The sequence below is a fragment of the Lissotriton helveticus genome, chromosome 11 (genome assembly GCF_964261635.1).
Source record: "Lissotriton helveticus chromosome 11, aLisHel1.1, whole genome shotgun sequence".
Lineage (NCBI taxonomy): Eukaryota > Metazoa > Chordata > Amphibia > Caudata > Salamandridae > Lissotriton > Lissotriton helveticus.
The window spans coordinates 540,933,090-540,946,410 of NC_136072.1; the positions used below are offsets into that span (position 1 = coordinate 540,933,090).

Consider the following 13,321-nt stretch of genomic DNA (forward strand, 5'->3'; position numbering starts at 1 on the left):
ACTCCTGGACGGAAAGTGATGTAGAAGTCGTACTCAGCAAAAAACAGCGTCCACCGCATCTGTCTCTGTGTGAGATGCCTGGCCGACTGCATATACAGGAGATTCCGATGGTCAGAGTACACCGTTATCTGATGGCGAGCCCCCAACAGATATGGCCTCCATTCTTGGAAAGCTTTCTTGATGGAAAGAAGCTCCTTTTCCGCTATAGTGTAATTACACTCCGCAGCGTCCAACTTCTTGCAGACGACCCGTCGTTTTGTCCCTTTGAGAAAGCACCGCACCTATTGCCATGTCAGAAACGTCTGCTTCCACCACAAAAGGTGCTTCCAGGTTTGGATGTCTAAGAATCGGGGCCGAAGTAAACGCCTTCTTCAAAACGCTGAATGCTCTGTCTGCCTCTGAGTCCCAAGTGAACTCCACACATTTTCGCAGCAGACGCGTGATGGGTAGCGCCTTTGAAGAAAACCCGCTGATGAATCTGCGATGAAAGTTCGCGAACCCCAGGAAGCTCTGTACATCACGAACATTCTTGGGCTCCGGCCAATCCAGAACTGCTTTAACTTTGCGTCCTGTCATGCAAAGCCCTGATGGGCTAAGATTGACCCCTAGGAATTCTACTTCCTTGACCCCGAATTCACACTTGCTCAGTTTGCAAAAGAGGGCCTGTTGTTGTAACCTCTCGAGCACCTCACAAACATGCTGAAAGTGATCTTGTGTTGTTTGTGAATAAATAAGAATGTCATCTAAATACACTATAACAGAGACATCCACCAGTTCCGACAACACTTCATTCAGGAAGAACTGAAAAGCCGCTGGGGCATTACACAGCCCGAAAGGCATGACCAGGTATTCGTACAGCCCATACCTGGTCTTAAAGGCTGTCTTCCACTCGTCCCCTTGTCTTATCCTCACCAAGTGGTATGCTCCTCGCAGATCTCATCTAGTGTATATCACTGCTTCTCTGACTTGGTCCAACAACACATTAATAAGGTACAGGGGGTACCTGTTCCTGACCGTGTTTTTGTTTAACACTCTATAGTCACAGCACGCCCTGAGATCTCCATTTGCTTTAGATATAAAAAACAAAGGCGAGGCTGCCGGAGACCTGGAGGGCCGAATAAACCCCAATTTGACATATTCGTCCAAGTAAGCTCTAAGATGTTGTGTTTCGGGTTCAGACAGAGCATAGACTCTGCATGAAGGAAGCACGCTGTCATCTATCAGATCTATCCGACAGTCGTATCTCCTGTGTGGGGGAAGCACCTCTGCCTTTTTCTTGCTAAAAACATCAGCGAAGTTCTTGTATTCCTCCGGAAGAGTCACCTCCTGTTCTACCACGGTAGCTACACACCAAGAGGACGCCAAAGCCGTTGCTATAGTTTCATCCTGACTCAAACATTGTACTCTACAGAGCTCAGATGTAAAACTCACTGATCTTTCAGCCCAGTTCACTTCCGGGTTATGTTTACAAAACCATGGCATACCCAGAATCAGTTCGTATTGTGGAGCGTCTATGATGTTCAACACAATCTCTTCAACATGTGTACTGCTCCCCCCTACCAGTGTCAATTCCAATACTTCTGTTTGTGTAGTGATCAACCCCGATTTAAGAGGTTTGCCGTCCACTGCCACCACCTCCTCCGGGACCTTCCTGTCTACTATCCCTACGGACAACATCCTGACCAATCCACTATCGATAAAATTACCAGTGGCCCCTGAATCCAGCATGGCCAGCACCTCATGGACCTGAGACCCTATCACCAGACTTCCATGCAAAACAATGTGAGCCTCTGTGGGTGATGGCAGGTCAGACACTAGTGAGGGTATCTTCAAGCCCCTCCTGTCTGCAAAACGTGGGTTCTCAGGACTCTCTACTTCTGCTCCCAGACTGGACACTGCTGCTCTTTTAGGTCTCACTGATGGGTTCTGCGTCTTTGGTTTAGATGGACAGTCTCGCACAGTGTCCCCTTTTTCCACAATACATGCAAAGCCCCAGTGCTCGCCTATTTTCCCTTTCTGTGCGTGACAGCGGCGCTCTTACCGCACCTAACTCCACAGGTTTATTTCCTGCTTCGCTAGGGGGTGTCTCTTTTTGAGTTACTCTGTCCGTACCTCTGTCATAAATACGCCCATCCAAACGCAACGCAAGACTTACTAGGTCGGTGCAGGTGCGTGGTTGGGGGTCAATCCTGGCTATCACATCCTTAAGCTCTCCACATAGGCCCTGATAGAAGAGCGACATGCGCTTTTCTTCAGGCCAAGCGGCCTCCGCTACCAGTCTATTGAAGTGCGTCAGGTATGTGACCAATTCCCCCTTTCCCTGACATAAAGACAACAACTCCTTGTCAGCACTAAATGATGTAGCCCTTCTGTCAAATACTCCTTCGAATGCGCTATGAAACTCATCCCAATCTGACAACACTGTGTCATTATTGCGCACCAGGGGGACTGCCCAGTTAGCGGCGTCTCCGCTAAGATACGAAATGGCGAAAGCCACCCGTGAGTGATTGGTGGGGAAAGAGGAAGGATGACACGAAAAGTGCATCAACAGTTGGGTAAGAAACACTTGTACTTTGTGCGGATCACCGGTGTATCTTTCAGGTGTAGCCAGAGGTATTAGGGGTGCAACCGACACCTGTATCGGGGGTAGCGCCGCTGAACTTACGTCAAAAGGGTTACGAGCTGTTCTATCTACTCTTTCACGTAAGGCTGCGGTTTCTAATCTTGATGACGCTAACTCCTGTTGCAAGACCTCTAAGGCCTGCATAACGTCCTCAAGCGTAGTCATTATAGCCACCAATCGACCAGGAGGAGCAGCCTATCTGTAGGCGCGTAATTCTGTAATGCTCCTCTGGCTCCTCAGGATCGATGTGATGCTATAAGGGTTCCGCTTCCGGATCGGTCCAAACTCAATTTGAATTACACTGAGTTCAAGTCGGATCAGGCAGGGGACAAAGGACGGGAAGGGACAGCAGGGACAAAGGATCTGTAAAACACAAGCAGACAGATTAGCACACACCTCTAACCCTTCACTTCTACTCTCAATATGATCTCACTAAAATAAAGGGTACCTTATATGCAGATCCTCTGCCAAATGAAACAGCAACAAACACAGACCACTCCAGTGGACCAAATCATAACCTGCTAAATGTTTCCCTCTGATTAACTCATCAGTTATTGTACAGTTTTTCCCTCCATGTCCATCTTGTAAATACAAGTTCAGAATTAAATTTCAATTGAAGTCACAACCCAGTGTACTTAGATCCGCGGTGTAACCGCTTTACTTAAGAAACTATTGTCAGCGCTCCTCTTCTGTGAGAAGCACGTGCAAATCCAAAACTCAAAAGAACTCGTAGCCCTAATCCTTAAGCGCTCCTCCTATCCTGGGGATCAACACGCTTCCACTAAGGTAATGTTCGATATCGTTTGAAACATAAATGTTTTGCTGTAACCTCTGACCCTCCGTTAGATTCACGAAGCTGTCAATAAGGTTCCGCTCACAGCGCGGTACGAGGTAAAGTCTCGAGAGAAAGAGCTCCGCTCTTCTCTCCCTACATGCGGCCGCAGTTCTTCCAACCAAGTCTCTCTGGAATACCGCGGATCCTCGCTCCCCAGAACTCTGTGGAAAACACTACGGTCAGCTTCTCCAGTTCGACGTCTTCCCTCCGGATCGCCGAGAAACACTGTGACACCAAAATTACGTGCGCGCAAGCCTGCGCGCATCTCTCCTAAATCACCTCCTATGCCCCTAAGCCTTGTGGGACTTGTAGTCCCTTGTTCGATTTACCATCTAGGTAGGCGCTTCAGCTGGATCCTGACAGACTCGATGATATGACCTATTGTCTCTACAAACTTGTTCTTAGCCCCTGGTGGTCTATACAGCAGTATGCCATTAAATATATAGTTTTCACTGATGGTGATTCCAAATGAAAGCAGTTCACAATCAGGACCGCTTCCTGAAGTAGAGCTTTTCATCGACAAGGTGTCCTTGATAATAATCGCTATTTCCCCTCCCCGCTTATCCTGTCTGTCATTCCTGATTAATAAGTATCCCTGAGGAATGGCTAATGATAGCTCCGGATCAGATGTTCCATCTGCCCACGTCTCCGTGACAAATGCCATATCTATATTGTGAGCTTCCAGCAGCTCGGCAAATTCAATGTTGTGTTTAATTAAAGAGCGTGTATTCAGGAGTAGGCCCTGGAGGGACTTTTGCAAAACTGTTTGCGGGTAAAGGACTTGATGCGAGTTAAAGCTGCATTTTGTTTTGGCGAAGAGGAACTTCATGTCACACAGAGGGCACACATTAGGCTCTTTCAAAGGATCGAGTTGCGGACAGGAATCCTTCATCTGGGGGTTAAGACTTACAAGAGTATCTCTTGTATATTTTAAACTTGGGCCCAAGATCAGTAGGGAACGGACAGGGGGGGTGGCCCTGGGCCCGATCTAGGCGCGGATGGGCGCAGACGGGCTTGCCTTTGGCATGCCAGCGGCGCGCCCTTTGTGCATCCGCTCCGGCATGCTGCTTAAATAGCAGTGAGTCAGGCGTCTCGCGCACACATCAGTTGTTTCCAACCCAGAAGTACTAGTCAGGTATGTCCGGTCCCTCAGTCCTCTGCAACAAACGGTACAAGCCACGGCAGAACGGGCGGGGAGGGAAGATCACAACAGCTGCCACCCTTATTAGCAAGCTAAAACGAAGTGCCGGTAAGCATGTGGAATGAGGTACAAACACCAATTACGATCCTAGCAGGGGGAGTAAAAGTCTAAAATGAACATAAAGTGTCAATCTCAATGCGGTTTTTAAAAATAGCAGCAGGGCAAAATAATAGGTGACAAGACCTACCGCTGGTGTTCTCACGTCCGCGCCGGCATGCTGCTTAAATAGCAGTGAGTCGGGCGTCTCCCACACACATCAGCTGTTCCCAACCCGCAAGTGCTAGTCAGGTATGTCCGGTCCTTTCGCCCTCCGCAACAAACGGCAAAAGCCACGGCGGAACGGGGCGGGGACGGAAGATCACAACAGCTGTCACCCTGATTAGCAAGCTAAAACTAAGCGCCTGTAAGTTTTGTGGAATGAGGTACAAAAACTAATTATGATCCTAACAGTTGGAGTAAAAGTCTAAAATGAACACAAAGTGTCAATCTCAATGTGGCAAGACCTACCGCTGAATTCCAGATATAATCAATCTGTAAGAAAATAACATGAAACATAATTTGCACAAGAACCAATGCATCTTGGACAAGTGTCCTTTCTTTAGTATTTCATGCAAATTTTGCTGTAAGTTAAAAATATCTTGTGACACTTTTTTCTAAACTTCTAAAAAATTGTCAAGTAACCTCTGTTTGGGCATTATTTGTACATGTGTCTGTTTCTCTGGGTTGTCATTACAGTTCGACTGATGGAATCTGTCCGGCGCATGGACATAAACATCCTTAGGGCTTTTTTGGATACATCTGCTTCTGCAAATTCAAATGAGAACATCTTGTTATGTTGTAAAATCCTGGAACATCGAAAAAAGGTAACTGTGATTCTCCATTGCTTTACCGGGCATTCTAGGGAATAAGAGGCAATGTGCTTCATTTAAACATGTTGTTGTCTCATGGTATGATATATTATGTATGTGAGAATTTCAGAGTATTATATGATATGGCATTAGAAACCTTATCATGGATTACAGTCACAAAAACTGTCTTGGGTCCAGTCAAGCTTGTTTGTATCACCTTTGTTCAACCCTGGGTATCTGGGGCTTCGAGCAGCAAAGCTTGACAAAGGAACTTAGTGTAAATCATTTCATTTCAAAAATCTTTATTCGAATTCTAAAGAATTCATAAAAGCACATATATAATTATACAATTCATAAAATCAATAACAATAATAATAATATTTACAATCAAGCACTGGTAATTCGAACTTAATCATTTTCCATCATCTTTCGAGCTCGAACTGCAATTTTTAGGAAAGTGCAAATGCGGCAGATTATCTCCTCATTGTCCAAATTAAGTAGCAACTGATAGGATTCATCCAGAGTGATTGGTCTATGTTTTTTAAAGAAAGGAATTAAGAGCCATTTAGTATATTTCAAATAAAAATTACATGAAAAGAGAAAATGTAAATCATTTTGGTTACTTAGCCCATTACAGGGGCAGCTTATTTTGTTTAGACTTGGGTGGTGCCCCAAGGGAAAGTTTAACAGATATCTAACGGATCCAGCCCTTAATCGGAACAAAAGACTTCTTTCCCAATGTGACATCGGTAAAGTTAGGTACATTGCTAAGGGATATCTGTATAGTCCCATATCCATGTACCTAACTACTGTAGTTTTTCCTGATTCTGTCCTAATTCTACCCGTTGTATGAAGTGCATAGAGTGCTTCCTTCAATTCAGTTTTGTTCACCGTATTGGCATTGTTTGGATTGGTGAAAATATTGTCTTTCCCTATCTTACACAAGTTTTTGTGAACAAACGAAAGCCATGGGATCTCCATCCCCCTTTCACAACTTAAACAGTCGGAAATTATTTCTTGGGTCAGAGTGGCTGAGTTATTCCTCCATACCGAGTGCCAAAATAGCACCGGTCGGGCACTAATAAAGTCCGAAACAAAGGGTAAGTTTAATTCTCTGTGTACAATATAGTTAGATGTAGAAATTGGTATGCTTAACAGCTTTCTGCAGAACCGGTTTTCTTCCTGCTGTATATGACAGTTATTTCCAATGCCCCATACTTCTGCCCCGTAGGTAGCTACGGGCACACATTGTAATTTAAACATTTTAACAATTGCTTTAATGGCGCCTGATCTTTTTGGTCTGGGGATGCTTAAAATTGAATTGATGGCCTTTGAGAATTTGCTCGTGGCCTGGGCCAAATGCCCAGTCCACGAGCCATTCGCAGCAAAGGCCACTCCCAAATATGGGAAAATACGAGTAGCGGTAAGTCTTTCTTCCCCTACCTGTATAGATTTCAACTGTCTTTTCCCTGGGCCACATGACATTATAAAAGATTTTTTATAATGAACCCGCAGATCTAATTCGTAAAACATTTTACTAAAATACGCAGCGAGTTAGGTGTGCGGCCCATTAGGACCGCATCCTCTGCGTAAAGGAGGGCGGGTAACAATTTACCATTTATTGTAGGGACATCCGGGGTGGAGTTTTCAAGATAGTTACTAAGGCCATTGATATAAATAATAAAAAGCAGTGGTGCTAAAACACACCCCTGCCTGACTCCCCTTCCTATTTTGATTAGCCCGGATAATTCCCCTCCCATTTCTATTCTCACTCTTGATTTTAAATCTGTATGTAAAAAGGCTAAGAAATGAACCAAAGTATCATCTAATCCATAATCCAATAAAATAGACCAAAGCTTGGATCTGTTAACTAAATCGAAACTAGATGACTGGTCAATAAATGCTAAATAAATCGGGGCAGAGCGAGCAATGTTATATTTGTCAATAATTAATTTAAGATTTAAACATTGTTCGACTGTGCCGACCCTGCTTCTGAATCCCAATTGACATGGTGATAAAATACCGCTTTCCTTTATCCATTCCGTTATCCTGTTGTAGATAACGCGTCCCAAAATCTTTAGGGTGTTATCTAGCAGCGAGATCGGTCTGTAGTTTACAGGATCAGACCTATCTCTCTTCTTATATATAGGGACAATTATAGTAGTTCCCCAAGTTTCGGGCATCATTGCTTGAGGCCAACTGTTAAAAACATTCACAAGCATTGGGGCCCAGAGGTCAGGTTTCCATTTGATGAGGTCTATGGGCAACCCATCAGATCTGGGTGCCTTATTCCCAAGACTCTGGGCAATTGCCTCATCCACTTCCCCCAGAGTTATCTGTAGATTTCTAATCTGGTCTGGTATTTCAAAAATTTAACTATTTAATGGTGGGGCATACATTTTTGCAAAATGTAGTTCCCAAACACTACTGGCAATAGTGCAACTTATTGGTGTTAATTGTTGGCCCATGTTCCGAAGTTCTTTTACCGCGGGCCAGAATAAATTACTGCATTTTCCTCCTGCGGTTTCGGCCAGGGTTTCCCAGCGTTCACCCAGAAGTATGCCTCTCCGTTTGTCTAGTGCTAATTTATAGGCTTTCCTAGCCACACTGACATTTGCCCTAATTCGAGGGGTCTCTATAAGGGCCTTACGCAAATTCCTATTTGCTTCGGAGCAATTGTGGTCAAACCACTTCGGATCTTTTTGACCCAGAGGTACTGGTACTAACAATAGGGTTCTAACCGTAGAACATACTTTGGTGAAATGTGCAATAACTTCGTGGCCTCTGGTTGTTGTATTTGAGCATAAATTAATTGATGTCTGCTCCTCCCTTAATAAGGACTTAATAGTCTCATCTTTATCTAGGCCCCTCCATTTTAGCCTCAATCTATCCGTGGTTACACTTATATTCCTCGCCCCCCTGCATGGTACCATAGACAGGTCATTGAGCTAATCTTAGAATAACTGTCACTGGGTTGTGGTCCCCAAAGTCTGTTGGCACAATTTCCGTTGCTAGTATGCGGTCCGCCAGACCGGGAGAAACAAAGATAAAGTCAATAGTTGAGGTGCCGACTCTTCCTCTATGCGTAGGAGCCCGCTGGGATGTGGGTTGTTGACCAAAGTCCATTGCATTACTCATGATATATTCATTTAACAGGGCTCTCAATTCAAGTCCCCTCCGCTTAGCTGGGTTCCCCTGTCTGGTTCCCGTGTCCCTTGTGTCCTTTGGAAGTTTAGCATTAAAGTCTCCGCCCATTACAGTCTCCAGACTTTCCCCTTTACCCCGGCTGTCCTCTAATTTAGAAATGAATTTAAAAAGTGCTACAAAATTCTTATTTGGAACAGAAATAAAATCATTATTATAAAAATGTATTAAGAAAAAAGGGACTTGGCGCTTATATTCAATGACTTGTATGTTGGGATTATTAGTATTTATGTTCCTATAGCTCCCCCCAGCCATTATACTAAACCCAACAAACAAACCTCCTACTGCTCGGCCAAAGTGAGACTTGCAGGCCGCTATATTAAAACAGTGGAACCCATCAATATGCAGGTCATGTGATGCCCATGTTTCTTGGAACATTACTATGTCATACATAGAAATTAAGTGTACCCAGTCTTTATCTATTAATCTGGGTTCAAGACCAGCAACGTTCCAACTAAGTATTTTAAGATCATAGTCGTTATTCCGCTTAATTGCTATGACTCTTTTAGGCTCACAGGCTGGTATGGTTAGTTCTTTGACTAAGCTTTTTTGATTATGTATTCCCTTGTCTACCACCAATTGCCCTGGATAGTTCTTAGCCTCCTGCCTATCCCATGAGATGTTTGGTACAGACAATTCCAATTTGTCCTCTGAAACAGTTGTTACTATTGCTAGGGGCAGGTCATCATCACCTTTTCCAATAGTTGCTACAGCTCTGCATAAGTCAAGGGGATTCTGAGTGATTGAAATGGGAGTTTCCTTGCACCGTCAGTCTACTCCTTCAAGACCTTCTTGTGCATAGAGAGACTCAAAGCGGTTATAGATAGGGACATTAAACTGGTTATTATAAGAGCCCCTATACCACCGTCCCTGTACGTGTTGTGAATGCATATTGCGTTGAGCCATGGGCGGTGGGGGATAGAAATAACCCAGGTCTACTGCTTGTATTCTGCTCTCAAGATTTCCCGTCCTCCAGCCGCTAATATGGTTTACCACCCGCCTATCTTTAAAATCACTACAACACAGTCTCCGTCTTGATCTTTTTTCCTCTGCCCTACCCAACTTAATCTGCGAACATGGAGAATTTCACCGTCTAAAAATGGTGGAATCCGCCTGTACCGATTTAGCCAGTGGCTAACTTTATTTTTCAGTTCAAAGTAGTTTTCTGGCTTTCCCTCTCCTAGAACTGGAACCCCTATTAAGACCACAGTAAATGGGAATGATTCGGGTGGCAGATCGATGCGCATATTTTTATTCATTGGTCTTGCCCTGTCAGGATAATCAGATTGATTCAACTGGTTCTTGCCCAGGGCCTCGTCTGCTCTTTTGTCCCCATTCTTCCCATGAGTATTACCAGTTTCTAATTCCCTAGTCTGGGGGACAATAGGTATCTCCGTTCTCTCTGTCCCTGGAGTTACTAGGGGATTGTTTAATACGTCTGTGTGCCCGGTAGCGGGTATTACAGGCGATTGCGTGCGTTTAGCTGACTTATGTCTACTGGGTAGTACTACTGGGCTGTTCATGTTTTTAGGCGGATGTACTGATTTCGTAATGTTTAGAGTCTGTGTCTGTGTCGGTTTTACATACTTCAACAACAGCTCATTGTTCATCCGCGAAACTTCTTCTATTTTTTCCAGTTTCTCCCCTATCCCCTTTACCCTTTCATACAGGGGTAACATAAGCGACCTCATCAGGTGTTCCATCTTTAACAGGAGCCCCTCTCCACCGCTTGTGTTATCCAATACCTGACTTGCCTGTTCAACCGCAATAATATCAGGACCTATGGTTTCCCGGGTGGTTGTTAACGTGGCAGGATCTATAGTTGTTATGGTCTGTACTGCTCTGCTAACACTCCTAGATGTTTTAGTCTTATTTACACCCTTTCCAGATGTGGTTTTTATCTTATCAGCCCTTGGTTTCCTATGTTCTTTGAGTTTGTTAGTAGGGACTTCCTTGCATGTATTAGTTTTCCCTCCATAGTTAGGAATATTTTTGGTTTTGGACCTAGTCCTAGGGAGTGGGGTGTTATTGCTGACTACGCTATTTGAGTCACTAGACTCAGCCAATTCTTCTGCAGAGCCACTACTTTGTAGTAGTTCTAAATTTGGCATAGAAGTAAGTGAGCCATCATTATTAGTTACCAAGTTATATCCCCCTAAGGGTTTAAATTGGTGGGGCATGCTGGATTTTGCTATGGTTCCCATAGATGAGCGCCTATTGTATAGTGGTTCCATTGACAAGCGTTTCTCAGTTAAAGCGATTTCTTTTTCGAGGACACTAGCAGCTCTAATGATAAAATGATCTAGTGTTCCCGTGATGCTACCACCAACCCCTCCCCCTCGCACTGTGTCATTCCGCGTACTCAAGGTCCACAAATTTAAACAAATATGTTAAAAGTATCGTAAATAGTACATACGCCACAAACTCTTAATGGTATGGCCCAGCACAGCCTCGAACAGTCACGAATGGTCACAAATGGTCCCGCCCTTGTCCCGGGCTTCTCCCGCGCGCAGGCTGGTAGTGGTAGTTGCCCACTCACTCACAGGCCCCCCCCCCACACAGCGGCCGCACACAGATGATGCAAGGTGCGGCGGCGGGGGGAGAGCGGGTGCTGTGACAAGCGGCAGCTGGACGGCAGGAAAGAGAATGCAGGCTTCTGATCGAAGTGCCCCCAAAAGGACTGGTAGGAGTCAACAAGGAACGCGGGTGTTTTTTACAAGGTCCCCGCTCCACCAGGCGTGAGGCCGTCCTTTAAGCACCACCTGGCGCGGTTATCCCATTGGCGGCTTCCGGCCGCGTTGCAGGCTGGTAGAGGTAGTTGCCCTCTCACTCACAGGGCCCCCCCACACAGCGGCCGCACACAGATGATGCAAGGTGCGGCGGCGGGGGGAGAGCGGGTGCTGTGACAAGCGGCAGCTGGACGGCAGGAAAGAAAATGCAGGCTCCTGATCGAAGTGCCCCCGAAAGGACTGGTAGGAGTCAACAAGGAACGCATGTGTTTTTTACAAGGAACTTAGTGTAAATCATTTAAGAGCACCAAACAATGGAATAAGAAAGTCACACAAGAGATACAACAATACTTCATGAAAATAGAACATATTTTTATACATTTTTAGAATCCATGTTCATCAAATTTCATTGGAGGTTCCGGAGATATGTATTTTGAAAGCAATAAAAAAAAACTTTCAATACAATCACAAAACAGCACTGGTCACCAAAAGTTTGTAAATTTTTTAAATATTTAAAACAGTTAGTTTGTCAACTTCAGCCTGACTTAAGGTCACTTTGGGCAGTGACCTGGCCACCAGACCCTTTTTCAGTTCAGTTCCAGCCTTTAGAAAACAACCACCATAGAGAACAATGAAGTGGGTCCTATGCTGGGGATGCAGGCAGAAAAGATGTTCAAATATCATCCTGGAGCTGTGCAGTCGACAAGGGTGAGCTGTGGGTGAATCCTTGGTGCATGGGTGAGGTGGGGCAACTTTGGCCACTGCATGTGAGGTCCCATGGCATCCTCTTTGTGACAGTCGAAGGCCGGCAGCGGCTGGGCTACTTTTCTCCCGACACAGCAATCACTGCGAATATCCTTGGTAGAGGCTAGTGTCCCTCTAAGGCAAGAAATCCTTTGATAGCTGTCCTGGGTCCAGCAGACTTGAGTGCAACTTTTGGCTACATCGGAGATGTCTCTAGGAGCACCCAACAGCAGTCAGTGGTGATTCCTTTGAAGAGGATACTGCTTTGCCGGTTTCGGCTTTCTCAACTTTGGTATCCATGGTGCTGTTCCAGGGGGCCAACCAACTAACCCTTGGAGTCACTGCTTCAATGTGGCTCTGGGATCAATGTTTTCCCAAGCCGGGAGCCGCAGGCACAGTCCAAATTTTACTAGTCCAAAGTGAAGCAGGTGCAGTCCTTCCAACAGTGAATCCTCTCTTTGTGCTATTCCAAGGGCAGGAGGACAGTCTTTGTTGGGTTCTTTTTCCAAATCCAATGTGTACTGAGGTTTAGCATGCCAGGGGTGCCTATTTTATCCTGGGAAAGTGCCTGGGGGGACAACGTGGTCACTATCCAATGGGCTAGTAGGCCCACTCCTTTTTTGCGACAAAGTTCAAATTATGTGTGGCATTTCACAATCCCAGAGTGCAATATTCTTGCTACTGTCAAGCCCACAGGAAAACAGGTTTGAGGACAGTTTTTTCCTCTCTGCCCCTGCCTCCAACTTGTCTGCAGGAACAAAAGTCATCCTGCTCGGGTGTGTTGTCACCCTTTAAAGGGGGCATTTCCTTTGAGCCTGTCTTTTGGGCTAACACCTCAGTTGGCCTTTCTGGGAGTGGAGGTGACACCTCACTCTGCGGCAACTGCCTTTGGGCTTAAGCCTTGGAGTTGTTCACATGTCTCCCCGGGTGGGCAGAAAGCTGTCTGTTGGCCCGGGCTTGCACAAAGCCACTGGACTAGCTAGGGCACAGAGTGTCAACTTTTTAAAAGCTGCCTAACTTTAACAGTGACATTAATTTCGATTTGGGCATCAAGTTGAATTTGATGTAAGGTAGTCCCATTCAGAAGTTAGCCGGACTAACTTTCCTCATCAAAACAACAACTTTAAGGGTTTTGCT

The 13,321-nt window shown here is 45.3% G+C and overlaps 1 protein-coding gene across 2 annotated transcripts in view; it reads left to right on the forward strand.

The window, feature by feature from the left end:
• LOC144790650 (uncharacterized) overlaps positions 1–13,321 on the forward strand; it is a 161,267-nt gene that overhangs the window by 119,661 nt on the left and 28,285 nt on the right. For both annotated transcript variants that reach the window (XM_078665379.1, XM_078665378.1), the window contains exon 4: positions 5,395–5,522. In XM_078665379.1, the coding sequence (XP_078521505.1) occupies positions 5,395–5,522 (128 nt within the window). The remainder of the gene's footprint in view (positions 1–5,394; positions 5,523–13,321) is intronic.